The 14,828-nt window shown below is 46.0% G+C and overlaps 1 protein-coding gene across 6 annotated transcripts in view; it reads left to right on the forward strand.

Moving 5' to 3' along the window:
* Positions 1 to 14,828, forward strand: part of ANKS3 (ankyrin repeat and sterile alpha motif domain containing 3) — a 28,588-nt gene that overhangs the window by 6,611 nt on the left and 7,149 nt on the right. For 3 of the 6 annotated variants that reach the window (XM_083412629.1, XM_083412630.1, XM_083412632.1), the window contains 13 exons: positions 1,886 to 1,967; positions 3,641 to 3,776; positions 4,123 to 4,281; positions 5,210 to 5,338; positions 5,765 to 5,877; positions 6,543 to 6,710; positions 6,976 to 7,100; positions 7,908 to 8,049; positions 9,016 to 9,188; positions 10,369 to 10,454; positions 10,991 to 11,074; positions 11,248 to 11,342; positions 12,171 to 14,445. In XM_083412629.1, the coding sequence (XP_083268755.1) occupies positions 1,886 to 1,967; positions 3,641 to 3,776; positions 4,123 to 4,281; positions 5,210 to 5,338; positions 5,765 to 5,877; positions 6,543 to 6,710; positions 6,976 to 7,100; positions 7,908 to 8,049; positions 9,016 to 9,188; positions 10,369 to 10,454; positions 10,991 to 11,074; positions 11,248 to 11,324 (1,474 nt within the window). In that variant the 3' untranslated portion in view covers positions 11,325 to 11,342; positions 12,171 to 14,445. Of the gene's footprint in view, positions 1 to 1,885; positions 1,968 to 3,640; positions 3,777 to 4,122; positions 4,282 to 5,209; positions 5,339 to 5,764; positions 5,878 to 6,542; positions 6,711 to 6,975; positions 7,101 to 7,907; positions 8,050 to 9,015; positions 9,208 to 10,334; positions 10,455 to 10,990; positions 11,075 to 11,247; positions 11,343 to 12,170; positions 14,446 to 14,828 lie in introns of those variants that run through there. The other 3 variants (XR_014504773.1, XR_014504774.1, XM_083412631.1) reach the window with 3 other exon arrangements.

Genomic DNA, 14,828 nt, shown 5'->3' on the forward strand with positions numbered 1-14,828 from the left:
CCAGCACAGTGCATGAATTGAAGGGGGTAAATGTATTGGTAGGAGGAGTTACGCCTAAAGCAATACATTGGTTAAAATAGGTTCAGATAAAATCTTGCTCAGATTTTGGCCCAGGCTGGCTAACTGATGAGTTGGATCTCCTTGCCTTCAGACTTTCTAGGCAGATGATTAATTTTCCATTCTTTTTGATGTAAGAGAAATGGAGCATCAAGGAGAGACTTTCTGACTGCTCTCTTAAAAATAATTAGTAACAAGAGTAAACATATTTATCTAAAATCTTACATCCCACCAGTTTTGCTTGTAATAGCTATTTCTTCTGGAAGAGGGTAAAAGTACAAACAACTTTTAGTTGTGGGGATGGGCAGATGTGGAGAACATATTGCAAGGGGCAGATTTTCATAAACTTGCGCGGGGACTAGTGAGATGACCTGGTGGCAAGACTGAATCTGTGCATGCTATGCTGTTGTTGGGGTTCCATTCTTTCCTTTTCACTTCTACAAAAAATAATAATAGTGCTTGGTTCTCTTTACTCTTTCCTTATCAAATCTTACCTCTCAATTCATTCTTCTGAGATTCTTCTCTTTTTTATCTTGCCTACTGCCTTGATGGCTCATTTTCAAACTTTCTCTTCTGGCTTTAATGCCACCCCCTGACTACTAAAAAAAAAGCTCTCAGTGGACTCTTTCTTCTCCTCTTAGGACATGAATCTCATGTTGCTTTCTCTACAGTATTCCTTCCATCTCAATAACCAAAAATGTGTTTTCTGAGGTGGGTTTGATCCATATTCCTGGAACAGTCTCAGAATCCAGAGTGCCATCAGCTTGTTTGTTTTGCCAGAAAGAACCATTTCCTTCCTTGGATCATATTGGGTGGAAACTCCAGCAGGAAAAGTTCATACTTCTGACACAGTAACTGGTAATTTAGTTTTGAAGACAAACCATCAGACTATATTGGCATCGTTCCCAGTTTTTCTCTTCAGCTGATGTTTTAAGAGAGCACTATAGTGGGCATTCCATATACGAAAGGATTATTTTTTTGTTTTTAATATTAGCTATGGCTCTCCTGGCCCAGCATATCGGAGAGAAAACCAAGCTAGAACTCATCTTCTCAACACACTAGTATTTTGTGTGGAAGACATTTTCTTGAATGGAAATGTATTCAAGCATGTGAGACCCCACCTGCAATTTGAGGTGGTACAACTTAGGGGCACATTTGCCGCTCACCATTAACTCAGCCTAAGTTTCCTGTCAATTTGAGAAGAGAATGAGGGGTGGCAAGGCTTCTCAAGGTATTGGATTAGGCCAGGAGCTTCAGTTGCTAGCCCATAGCTGTCAGCAGAGATGGGGAACCTGTGGCCCTTCAAACTCCCATCAGGGCCAGCCAGCAAGGTTAGCATTCAGGGATGGTGGGATTTGTAGTCCAACATCACCTGGAGGGCCACAGGCTCGCCATCCCGGAGATAGAGCTTAAAATATGTAGAGCACAATTCAAGAACAAGCCTGACACAGCCAACAGGTGGAGCCATGGCTCAGTAGTATGGAACCTGCTCTGCAGGTGGAACATCCCAGGTTCAGCCCCTTAGCTGGAGGCCAGCAGAGCCATTGGCAAAGGCCAACCCCTTGAAGAGCACCGCTTCTCAAGGTCAGCATGACTATGCTCAGTGGACTGGTGGTCTGATTCTGTGTAAGGTCGCTTTATTTATTCAACCTGGAATGTGGTGTGAAAACCAAGGAGTCCCAAGATCTATGCCTCTAGGGTTGCCTGCCCTTGGTACTTTTCTCCCTGCTTCCTCTAGCTGTGGATGACTAGCATGCCCCCGTTGCGTTGATGACTGCCCCGTTTTCTGACTTGAGCCTTTCATGGGCTATATATTTCTGTTGTCCAGGGAGCCCCTTTATGGATATACTCCTCTGATGGAAGCAGCTGCATCTGGCCATGAGATCATTGTCCAGTATCTTCTCAATCATGTAAGTGAGTGTTCATTTCTCAGGTGGTCCAGGGCACCTTTGGTTTCCCTTCCCCGCAACCAATTGTGCTTCCCAGTATGCAGAAACACCGCCAATTTGATAAGCCACTATATTATGAAAGCTAAATCTTGATTCGAGGCTATTTCTTTCAATGATTGCTCTTGATTATTGCCACAGGAGGGGAAATCAGAGAAGCTTCACATCCATGCAGCTTCTTCAGCATGTTCCCACGCCTAGATCTGTGCTGGATGCTCCCGTTGATCTGCCTTCATGCATAACATTTCTTTTAGGATGCCTTAATTAGAAACATTGTCCGCTTCTTTCCTCCTCTTGAGAGATACCATGCTTTTGAAACCAGTCTCTGAATCACTCTGTGCAGTTAATTCACATTCAGCATGAATAGCACTTTCTGTAGCAGCCTCTTGAAATGCTAGCTCTTTCCTTCAGCATCACATCTAGACCTTCTTCATAGTCATCCTGTACATGTCTTATTAGAGGGAGGGAATATGTCGGGTCAATCAAACAAGGGTGTTCATGTAGGCCTTTCTTCTGTTGATAAAAGTGGGGTGAAGATGGTTGAAAGGGAAGGGTTGCATCTATCGCATTTCTTTCCTTTCCCCAACGGGATTTGAGAGCTGTGAAATGTACAGAATAAAGCCTTTTTTGTATATATCTCCCCAACAGCTGCAGCACACAAAAGTCTTTTCAGAAAAGGCTTCTTTATATAGAGCATGTGTAGACCTTTGGATTTTTATGTGATTCTCATGCCTACACGCTTGTCTACCCATCTTTTTAAAAAATAGTATTTTTAATTGTCATGGAGGCTTTTTCAAGTGTTTGATTTCACAGCCTATAAAACTAGTTTTTAATAGGCTGGGTTCATTTGTTCAGTGTTGGGTTAGGAAGTCATACACTCCCCCCACCCACACACCTTCCTCATTTCTCCCAGACCTTTTCCTTTAATAGTTGATGGAATGCTGCACTAGAGACATCCAAGGAAGAGGGAAGGATGCTATAGCCTGTTACACATCCGTCCAAAAGTGGACACGCCACATTCTGTAACTGCCTGCAAGTAAACTTCAAGCAGCACTGGAGATAGTTCATTGATTTTCCATCATTCGGATGAACTTGTGTGTCCATCTTTCAAAATACACCAGACAGCCTAGATTTAGTATTGAGAATGCACTGCAATATTTTGTTGCAGATCCCACTTGCCTCTGCTCTCGTGCTTCAAAAGGGATCAGGAGCCCGACTCGCTGGCATGCAGCCTGGTGCTTCTCGTAGCCATATCTTGTCCAAAGAGCAGCTGGAGCTCTTGAAGCCTGAAATTCATACATTGACCACATAGTGGTGCCATTTGTATAGCACAAATGCAAGCAAAGATTTCTAACTTTGTGCCCTGAAAACTGCTTAATGTTCAAAGCTAAATTATTTACTGAATTTATGCCCTGCCCTTTCTCCCTAAGGAGTCCAGGTTGGCTAGAGCACAAATGCGATGGTGATGGTGGGTATGCAGAGCCTTGCTGGTGGCGCAAATCCTTTGGTCGATTCTTCAGGGACACAGCATGTGAAAATGCACTCTTGGGTTTGACCACACAGCCCCTTGGATCTGTTTAAGCCTCGCTCCCCTTTCCTGTCGGCAAAATTTAATAGTGTCTGCTTCCTCCCAACAGGGTGTGAGAGTGGATGTACGCGATAGCACTGGGGCGACGGCACGGATGTTGGCCATGAAGTATGGACACATGAAGATTGTGGGGCTCTTAGACCTGCACACAGCCCCTGTGCCCAAGGTCTTCTGCAGGGGCCCAGGTGACTCTCACGTCTCCTTATAGTTTCGCATGGAAAGGACCTTTCAGCTTGCTTAGGCAGAAACCTTGCTTGCTGCCTGTATTTCTAGTCACTGACTCCCATCTTTTCACTAGACCAGTGCTTCCCCCTCCCGCCCGCCCCCTCCATGGACCAATTGACCAAGGATGAGGGTTGTGGCAAAGCAGTAGGGAAATCCCATGACAGATTTAGTGAGCATGGGACAGGGGAGAAGGAGAAGGAGTGGGTGTTCCTTGGCACTGCAGAACTAATTAGTTGGATGCTGCCCTTGGAATTTAATATCTGTATTCACTCTACGTCCACTGACTTGATGCATTTTGACACTTAGGAAAGTATGAAGATCTCAGCTCCTCCGACGAATCCTACTCTGCCCCTCAGAGGCAGAGGCCTGCTCGCAAGTCCAAAGGCCCCAGTATTCACGAAGGACCCCATGCTCTGGCCAAGATCACGGCGGTCAGAATTGGAGTGAAAAGCCCATCTCGTTATGGTGAGTTCAGGCTCACTTCCTCTCTCTCTCAGCGGGTAGCTTCCTCTTGTCCTGCGGCTGATTACTTCATCACCCTCCTTCCCTGAACACCATTTTCAGGGAAGTGCTGTAGCTTGGTTGGTAGAGCATCGGCCTTGCATGTGGAAGATTCCAGGTTCAGACCCTGGTGCCTCCAGGTAGGGCTGGGAATGTCCTCTGGAGGGTTGCTGCCAATCAGTGTAGACCACACTGAGCAAGATGGACCAATGATGTGACTCAGTATCAGGCACCTTCCTATGCTCCTATACTGATGAACTTGGAACACAGCTGCTTGCTCTCTGGATTCTATATTTATTTATTTAACATAATTTGTATAGCGCTTAATTTTAAATAAAACTTCCAAGCAAGCCTCTAAACCTCCGTAGAGCTGTAACGTGATGAGCTTCAGCAGAAGAAAAAGCAAGAGGCAGTACTGAACTTCTTGGCTGGTGGAGGAGAATACAGTGGTGCCCCGCAAGACGAATGCCTTGCAAGACGGAAAACCCGCTAAACGAAAGGGTTTTCCGTTTTGGAGGTGCTTCGCAAAACGAATTTGCTATGGGCTTGCTTCGCAAGACGAAAATGTCTTGCGAGTTCCTGCGATTTTTTTTCGCTCCCCACCCCCTTTTTCTAAGGCACTAAGTTGCTAATAGCCTTTTAGCAGCTAATCCGCTAATCCCTTAAGCCTTTAATAGCCGCTAATAGCTGCTAATAGCGCTAATCCGCTAATGGGCTTTCTTCGCAAGATGAAAAAACCGCTGGACGAAGAGACTCGCGGAACGGATTCTTTTCGTCTTGCGAGGCACCACTGTATAAGCCTCTTCATTTAATCTATCAACAAATAAAATCTCTTCTTTTCCTTTTTTCATTTGTTCACCTCTCTCTCCCTCTGCCCCCCTTTTGCACACAGAGCAGGTCCCTCCAGAAGGCTATGTTACCTTTAATGATGATGGGAGTGCCTTTGAAGGAGGAGATCTCCGCTACAGAGATGTCACGTCTCCCATCAATGAGCATGATGTGGAAAGCAGCAGCAGCCGGGGTACCTTTCTTAAACACAATTTTTATTTTATACTGCTGTTCATTTTTAAAAAAAAACAATTTAAATAAAACCATACAATAAAACCGTGTAAATAAATGAATCAGAATTCAGCTACTGTATTATGGAAAGATGTACTCTTAATTGCCAGCATAAACTTGAGGGAATAAAACAAGTTTTCAGCAGACCTTTAAAGGTTGAAAAAGAAGGCACCTGCTGAATATTGGCGGAGGATTTCACAGGAGTGAGCCAGTTTCTTGTTGCTGTTGGGTGAGCCTGGCAAACTCTGGGGACTTCCTGACGTAATCCCTTTCTATTGCGGTAGTGTATGTTTTGCATTAGAATAGGTAGTCCACAAAGTTGCCATCAGTAAACATCTATGAGGCCTGAATGTGAAACTTACTGTTTCATGACTTCTGCCTATTTCAGAAGAGAATTCCCTCTTCACCAATAACTTAGCCACCATCAGGACCAGCAGCAGCAGCGAAAGTCTTGCCAAAGCTGTGGGGGTCAGCAGCGAGGCCTCTCTGGAAAGCAACGAGGTAAGTCATTCAAGTTATAAAAGCCTGGAGGACCAAAGTTTCCCCACTCCTAGTGTATAGAAAGAAATCTTGACTCCTCAAATTAGGGAACCTCTCTTTTCTGGTTTTCTGGAGTCTCCCCCAGACCACACCCCTCACCGTGCCTGCTTCGCATCTTCAAATTTTGTTCTGTTTTTGCTTGGCTGGAATGTGTCGTTGAACCAGGATAATTCCTCTTCCTTTGTTTGTACAAGAGTTTGTAGCCAACTGTACAAAAGTTAAATTCGCATCTGTTTCTTGGCTCTAGCACTGCCTACCACTGGCATGTGGCCCCCAAGAGGTTTTCCATTTGGAAATGTGGCTCTTGGGTTCAGAAAGATTCCCTACCCCTGCCTTGTCTGTGGGTGGCTGGTAAGGGGCTTTTGTTCAGGCATCTTGGGAAGCTGGAGTAAGAGGATTCATTTGTCCTTCCGTGGTGTTGGATTTCTCCTCCCATTGCCTCTGCTTTCTCTTCTTTGGTAAGAGGAGCCTCTCTCACTTCCATTCTTCCTGCTTCATAAGAATGTAAGAGTACAGATGCTTCACATCATGAACAAAAGGATAATGATGTCCTTGCATCCGTTTGAGACTTGGAGCTGCGTCGTGTTCCTTCTTCTCCAAACACGCCACTACTTTATATTTTCCAGGATTCAGACCATGAAACAAAGCTCTCCATTCGAAAGCACCCCAAGAGCTACATGAAGGCAAAGAATCGCTGCAGCAACAGCGACAGCCACTGGTCTTACCGATCCCGGGTGTCCAGCCATCACTGCAGCACCTCTCACACAGAGGCACCATCTTACACGGGGCCCCAGGTAACCATGGCATAGTGGTCAGAAAACCGTCTGGGGTGGACAGGGCGAGGGACAGAGGAGCTGGTGTCAGAGACAGCCCTTGTGTATTAGGTGCCGTGTCAAATTGCAGGGGGCAAGGTGGTGCTAAAGGCCTAGAGGGGCAGAGATCCCGATGAAGCTGGAAGCCTGGCTTACAACATGCTGCGATGCAGCTAGAGTCTCTCAGCGTTTAAGAGTCCTGAACTTCTCCCTCTTTTTTGTCCTCTGTGCGCTGCCTGGGCTGCAGGATCTGGCCACCTTCCTTGAGCAGATTGGCTGCCTGAAGTACCTGCAAGTGTTTGAGGAGCAAGACGTCGACCTTCGCATCTTCCTGACCTTGACAGAGAGTGACTTGAAAGAGATTGGCATCACGTGAGTCCCTTTCTTTGCTGGCTGGCTGGAGGCTTAGCTTTGAAGTGCTGTCATATAATCAGGAACATAGGAAATGACCCCAGGAACAACGTGTACCTTCCAACCAGAGATATCGAGAACTTTGCTGTCATTGTTAGCAGAATCCTGGGTCCCAGCTGGCAAGGCTGCTGTGCAATTATTTATTCTCAATTCAATATAGGAATAGCTCCCAAAGAATTTTTAATGCTCTCGCTTAGAATTTTTTTTTTCCTGCTCTATGTTGTGCAGACTGCATAACCTGGACAGCTGCCATTGTCAGTTGTGTATAATATGCAATATTTTTGCAGAATGTACACAGTTGTGTGGCAATACTGCACAAGCACAGAAGCTAGCTTCCTGAGAATTGCAGTTTTCTCATTTTCTTTTTTTATGTTTCTAGTCCATATTACTTCAAAAGTATAGCCCAATGCTTTGCAAAATTTCAGGGCTGAGCATGTTTTCCACTGCTTCTGGGGGAAAGGCTGCAGTACCCAATGTAGCATAGCCCATCTCCAGCCTTGAGTCAGGCAGAATAAATTGAACATAATATATGTATGTTTTCAGAATGGTTTTCTTTGCGTTTTTTGAAAGCATAGTAAACACTGATCTAATTGAAGCTCCCATTGTGTGTGAATATCTATTGTTCACATTGATCTCTGGGTCTCAGCATGTCTAGGAAAATCAGGGGGGTTCCGTTTTGCCTGCAGACTTCCCCAGTGAAGGAAGGGAGTAGCAAAAGGGAGGCGGTACCTTTGCTGCTAAACCTTTGCTGCTTTTTCTCCCCTGTAGCCTCTTTGGACCAAAGAGGAAGATGACCTCTGCCATTGCTCGATGGCATAGCAGCGCCCGGCCTCCCAGTGATGCCCTGGAGCTGGCCTATGCTGATCGCCTGGAAGCAGAAATGCAGGAACTAGCCATTCAGCTCCATAAGGTAAGGAAGCTGGCTTCTTAAGCCCATTGAGAAGCTTCTGCCTCTGGCCAAGCGCACCTGCTTCTGCATGGGGAATGCACTTGTCCCTTCCTAGTCATAGAGGGTGTCCTTGTTCGTCTGAAGTTGCTTGAGAAAGATACAGCATCAGACACACAGCTAAGAGACCTGAAACTTGATGGGAGGAATTTATTTTTTCATGCGGTGGACAAGTAGAAAGGTGGAGGAATATTGGGAAATGATTTATAATGAGTTGGACAATGTTTTTTAATTTACCTTCCCCCCCAAAAAAGAGTCCCTTTCGTTGGGAATAACCCAGACAGAAATTCCCAGGAACCAGAACAGTCTATTTATGTATGCAACAACAGCAGCCCGTGTTCTGTTAGCCCAAAAATGGAAAGTGAGCAAGGTCCCTTGTAAAGAGGATTGGCAGCTTAAGATGTTAGAATATGCAGAACTTGCAGGTTTAACACACAGAATAAGAGAGCAAGAAGAACGCATATATTTAAAGAAGAATGGAAAATATTTATTGAATGTATGGAAAATAATTGTACACAGCTGAAAATGCTGGCAGCATTAAGATAAACTCAACAGGAGTAAACAATATTTGACTGTAAAAGTGGAAAATTGATTTGAATGGTTATAGTAAAGCATGCAGGAGAACATGATATGCAATGTGAACCATGGAAGGAAGCCACTGGATATTTTAAAGTTTGTAAAATGTTTAATCTGAAATGTAGAAAAACAAAAACTCAATAAAAATTTATATATTGAGAGAGATCTGAAACCTGGTGCGATTGGAAAGCTTTTGGCAAGCTAGTACTACCCCCAAACCCAAACTCAGTTTGATAGCGAAGTGAAGCAGAGGAACAGTTGTTGGCCAGAGTTTTGTGGGAGTTCTTTAAACCCTTTGGAAATCACAAATGTGGACCCTTGTCTCTTAGCAACTTTCCCCGTGTTCCCTTCCAGAAGTGCGAGGAGGTAGAAGGGCTGAAGGGCCAGGTGTCCCAGGAGCAGGAGCTGCGTGCCGTGGTGGAGAGCTGCTTGATGGAGCGGGATGTGGTCTGGAGCAGTGCTCAGGCCAAACTCCGAGAGGTGCAGGCCATCGCCAGGAATGCTGGAATCCTCCTAGAGCAGATGCAGTGAGTGCCTCCAACAAAGGTCAAACTTTCTCGCCATTTCTTTACACTCCCTTCTCTGTAAGCTCCTTCATCTCCTCAAGGCGAAGCCAGCATGCCACCTGCAGGATTCTGAATTGGGGAAAAGCCCAGGCACTCGGTGACAATGACTGCCAAAGGCTTGTGGCTTCATGTCTGGAAATTCATCCTTCCCTCTTGTTCTCAGCCTTAGCTGCCTAATGTGGGAGTTGCATCCATGATTCTGAAAAAGTGCCAGCGAAAAGCACTGGATATGATTTTAGTGCAACTTGTTAAGAATCTTGTTTTTCATTTTTTAAAAACTTTACAAAAACTTTACAAGTTTCCAGCCCCTGGGGTTTGTGATTACATCAAAGTGTGTGGGCTGCAATGCCTGGTGCAATCGTAGGACTCGCATTGTTTCAAGCTGTGTGCCCAAACCCACATGTGTATCCAGAACTCACATGTACTCCTATACACACCACCAAGAGGCTTAGGAGCTTTTAGAGTTATAACATGTGTTTGTTATGAATGAAGTGTTATGCCCCAAGAAGTGCTCACCTGAGGAATAAAGCATGAAAAGGACAGTCTATGGATGCTGCTTCAAGCAGCAAAATTACACTACAAGCCGGCAGCAACTCAAAGTATACACACCTTGATCTAAAGAGTATAGAAGGATTCCGGTCAAAAGCCTAAAGAGAAAGTGAGTGAGACATTTGCCACAGCAGAGATGACTAAATCGGATACCTACTTGCTGAGGGGCTTCATCCCCTTCCTGCTCCTGCCATCTCATTGGCACCTAAGAAGACCCAAATGATTTGGGTGGAACAATAAATGGCAGAATTCTCCAACATGTATGCCTTCTTACACAACCTGTATAAGCGGCAGAATTCACCTTTTCAGGTAGTAGCATCTGTAGCGTGCAAATGACCCTGGAGTTAGGAAGATGGTCGGGGGATAAATTCCCTTTGTCCTAACTCTCCTCTCCTCTTTAGTTCTGTCTTGGGTGCTCAGTGCTGATGCCTCATTTTTGTGGCGGTGGCATACCAAGGTTTACCCCACTTCTCTAGGATATTTGTGTGGCACTTGAGACTATGGCACTATCCTGCTTTCTTGTGCTCTACTTTGTGCGGTTTTTATTTCTTTTCACAGAATCCTGCTGACAGTATTTTGGTTTCTCTGGTAGGGCCTGTCAGGCAGAACTGTCTTCCCGAATGAACCGAGAGCATCCGGCTGGCCGGTTGTTGGAAGCGAAAGCGCAGCTGGGACCCAGTAAGTGGGCAGTTCTAGTGCAGGATGTGAAACAGGTGGCCCTCCAGGTGTCTCTGGACTCCATCAGTCCCATCCAGCATGGCCAGCAGTCAAGGATGATGAGCGTTGCAACCCAGCAACATCTGTAGGGCTGTAGGTTCCCCAGCCCTGTGTCTGTGTGCGCGAGAGAGAAAGTGGCTTCAGAGGACAGGCTTATTTTTGAGCCCAGTCTGCCTTCATCACCCTTTCACCTTCCCCAGGTCTCATCTATTTCATATGAAAAATTCATGGAGGCTGACTGCTGCTTTTCCTTACAAGTAAAAAGAGTGTGTGTGTGTATTCAACCACACGATGGCATAAAAATTTGGAAGACTCTTCAGTGCCAAATCCACCACTTCAAGTTGGCAGTCCCTGCTTCAGTCTATTGTCCTGACTCCTCCCCCCCCCACCAGTGTTTGCTCCCCGCCCCCACACTCCATGTTTGGCCCAATTCAGGCCAATGGGTGCTGACCCACACTGTGCTGATGCTTTGTGCCCATTCTGCCTCTTTACCCTAGGCACAGAAGGATGGCCGTCCTCCTTGAAGGTCCTCAGTCTGCCTGAGCTCTCGGCTCTTCTGGAGCAGTGCTGGGGGGAAATGGGTAAGGTTTGAAGATTATCCGATGCTCATGTTCCCCTTGTTTGGCACCGGTTGGTGGGTGTAAAGTCCAAGTCAAATAACGGGCTTGCCGTTTCCCTTCTCCCCTGCCCTGCATTGAAGAACATCTCCATCTCTTGGCACCTGTGCTTATTATAGCTTTTTCTGTGTCCCCAGGGAAGGCTCTTAGTTCTGTCAACCTTAATCTCGAGAGCCTGCAGAGTCTAGAGAAGGGCAAGCTGCCCCAGAAATAGCCCTAGGAGTGGAGGAAGGTACGTAGTGGAGCGCTGTTGAACGAGATGCATGTCTGTCTGAGAAGAGAGAGCACTTGGTAGCAAAGTGGTATTCTGCTTTCAAGCTCTCTCTCCACTCTCCTCCAAGGTCAGGGTTGCGTAAAGGCATATCTGCACGGCAAACATTATACTGGCTTAATGTCCCCTTTCCTCTCCTCCCCTCCCCAAATCCTCAGGATTCCTAGTTGTTGCTCCCCACTGACAGTCTTTCTACACAACTCATGCCTGATTGAGAGCCATCACAGTATAAAAAAACAAATTTTCGATCCTGCTTTAAAATTGTAGCAGACACGAGCCCCAGCAAAAGCAGTGTCATCACCCTTGTAAAATGATGGTTACTCGGGCAGTAGTGGCTGGCACCCATTGGGGCTGGATGGGTGGAAGGCGAAGAGCAGAGAGCCAACAATGAGGAACAGAGTGAGATATCCCTAACTGTGTCCCCATCCAGGCAATACCACCCTCCAGACTGGTTTTCAGTAAAGTGTTAAGCAAGTGGGGGCTGGCTGAGAGCAGACTGAGAATGGTGGGGCAGTGCAGTAGCCCTAAGAAGGTGGAAAATCATAACAGAACCAGTTTATAATTTGTATTATGGAGAAAGGGGACGCCGAACCTGATGGAACTTTGCTCCAATCCAGCAGGGCTCTTGAGTTTTCTGGATGCAAACGTTTGCAGCTAGAGCAACTTTTGAATTAAATCGCCCCTACCACCACCACCACCACCACTTTGAACAACTGGCCAAAGTCCATGCAGCACAAGTGCTCATGCTGCTGCCTCCTTTTTGTTTCCTGGGTGCAATTGTTTTTGCAGAGGTTCTGACGTCGGGTGAACGTTCCACCCAGAAGCTGTGTTTTACCTGAGGAGGAAGCATGAGTGAGTGCGAGAGAGAGAGAGATGGCTCGACGGCACAGGTCATCTGCCAGCGGCTGTCCTAGGAAAGCAGGTGCGCCGTTGCAGAGAAGGGAGGCCAGGTCTGCTGTGCTGAAGAAGGACCATGGCACCTAAATCCTGCTGGAAGAGCTGGAAGCAAAGGGTTCTCTCCAAGCTTGGAAGTTCCAAGGCAGGCATTTTGGGTCTGCGTCTCTTGCTGGATATTCTGTTTGTTTTGGCAACCAGGTTCCTCTCCATTGGTCCCCTTCCCTGTGCCCACATGGGGGGAAAGATGAGGCGGGAGGTGGCCAGGAGACCCCGCGCTTAGAGGGTTTTATTCTTGGAAGGTTACCTGTTTGGGGGATGCAAGGACTTCTGTGTCCTGCCCAGCTGCGTGGAGGCCTGATGTATACCTAAGCTGGCACTGCAATGGTGGGGAGGAGGTTCCATTTTCAAAGCCCATTATTTAAGAAAGAAAGCAACCCAAACACATACACACACACTTTTTCAATGAAAGTGCCTCCGTAGTAGCAACCACTGGGCCTCTGCTAGCCTTTGATTCTTCCAGCAGGGAACTTGTGGCTTTATTCACAACAACTTACAGTGAGATAGCACCTCTCACCGTAGGCGTGAAGTTATAAAACTTCTTGCTGTCTTGACTTGGGGTGCTCATGGCTTGGCCGGGAAAATCTCTGAGTTCCAGCAACCAAAAGACCACAACTTACAGGGATTGCTTATCCTGGGATGTGCAAGAACTCATGCCCACTTTGGAGAATGGAAATCCAGCGTTTGATGTGAACTTGGGAATGTTTATCCCAGGCTAGCTGATGGTGTGAAGTGGCTCTGGGATTCAGAGCAAGAGCGTTCCCCAAGCCCAGCTAGCAGCGTATGTAGGCAGTCCTGGAGTTACTGAATAACATGTACTGTGCCTTGCTGTGCCTTGTCTGGTTTTTGGAGAATGGGGGTGGGGGTGGGAGAGAGAGAGAGGTGAAGCCTTTTCATTTATCTGACTTGCTTCTGATATGCACATCATCACATAGAGTTCATGCATAAGCCTTGGTTTGCTGCACACCTGTATTGTGTGGAGACCTAAGGACAAAGCACATAATTGTCTCAGAAAATTCTTGTGTTGATATTATTAGGTCTTCACATGATGCAGGTATAAAGTGAAGCAAGGCTTGTGCGTGGACAGCAGGAGCATAAATCTGAAGCAGCTAGCAGATGAATCACATGGCCATGTGTTTAACCTACAGGATAAAAAGTTATCCCAAAGCCAGGCATGGCTGCACCCAGTAGCAAAGCTGTCCCATTTTTCCCACTCCTGGAACATGCAAAACAGTTACCCAAAAAATTGCACATTTTAGCAGGCTGGTGGATGCTGTTCTGCATCTGTTGTGCAAAATGGAGCCTTCCCATTAACGCACAGAGGGGGATGTGTGTGTCTTTAAGCGACTTCTGATAGGCTCAGCAAAGGGAGGCTGCTTTGGTGTAAACCCCTCTGCTTCACAGCCTTCTTTTCTGATGCACATCTTAAGCCTAGTTCTCACAGATAGTAAAAGATTTTAAATGTTGCATGTTGTGTTGCTAAAATTGTGAAGTTGCCTTGAAATTATGTAATGGGGGGTATTATATAAAAATAAAATAAGCCTATGGCTGGGCTGTACAACTTCAGACTACACCGAGGGGCTGAAAGGATCCCTCCTCCGTGCACCAGATGTTGGGAGATGATAGCTCTTCTAACCCAGTCTTTTTTCGTGCCATGCTTTATAAGGTGCAGGAAACTGTATTGTATGGTGGGGTATTCATTCCTAGACAAGCTAAAGTGGTACAGCTCAGAGCATACTTCCACCATTATGTTTACTGCTTGTGAGAACTAGAGGTGGTGACAATTTCCTTTTGATCTGCTGATTTTGAATGACGATGGAGCAAAATCATTTTTTTAAACAAAAGATCTGGAGCTTTTGAAAACCCAAGGTGGTCTGTGTCTTAACTAGAATAGGATTGGACGTGGTTTAGCAAGATCGTTGTTGCGAGTTGATGGCTGTTGAGGTTGCCATTCTCTGTTCTGGGGTGTTTTATTAATCTGGGCTTAGTTTCAGCATCTCAGTACATCTCTGGTCATAAGAATGGGGCGGAAAGGGAGATCTTATATTTGATGACCAGCATTTAACAGGCACTGACTGATCTGTGAATAAATTTTACTTTTACTGTCTGAGTTGATGCTTGGTTGTTGTGCATAGTATGTGATGATATGATTCAGATCTTTACAGGCGTGTTCTCTTCCTCCTTCCATTGTGCTTCATAAGAGCTACAATCCTGCACCATATAATGGCAGCAGCAAGAGGATTATAGCCCCACCCGACCCTCATGGTAAAATTCACAGGAAGCAGATCCATCCCTCATGATCCCCTCCAAACATTACCTGAGCAGAGTAGGAGTAGCTGTGCTGCTGCTTGTAACAGATGCAGATTACACTCTATATTGGCTGTTTCCTGGTGAAATGGCTTGCTCTGGTGTTGTGCAAGAATTAGAGAATCCCCCCCCCCCCAAAAAAAAAAATCATATGACACAACTTGTTTTTGGAGGTGGTCACACAGA

The sequence above is a fragment of the Podarcis tiliguerta genome, assembly GCF_965153285.1.
Source record: "Podarcis tiliguerta genome assembly, chromosome: 14".
In the NCBI taxonomy this organism is placed as follows: Eukaryota; Metazoa; Chordata; class Lepidosauria; order Squamata; family Lacertidae; genus Podarcis; species Podarcis tiliguerta.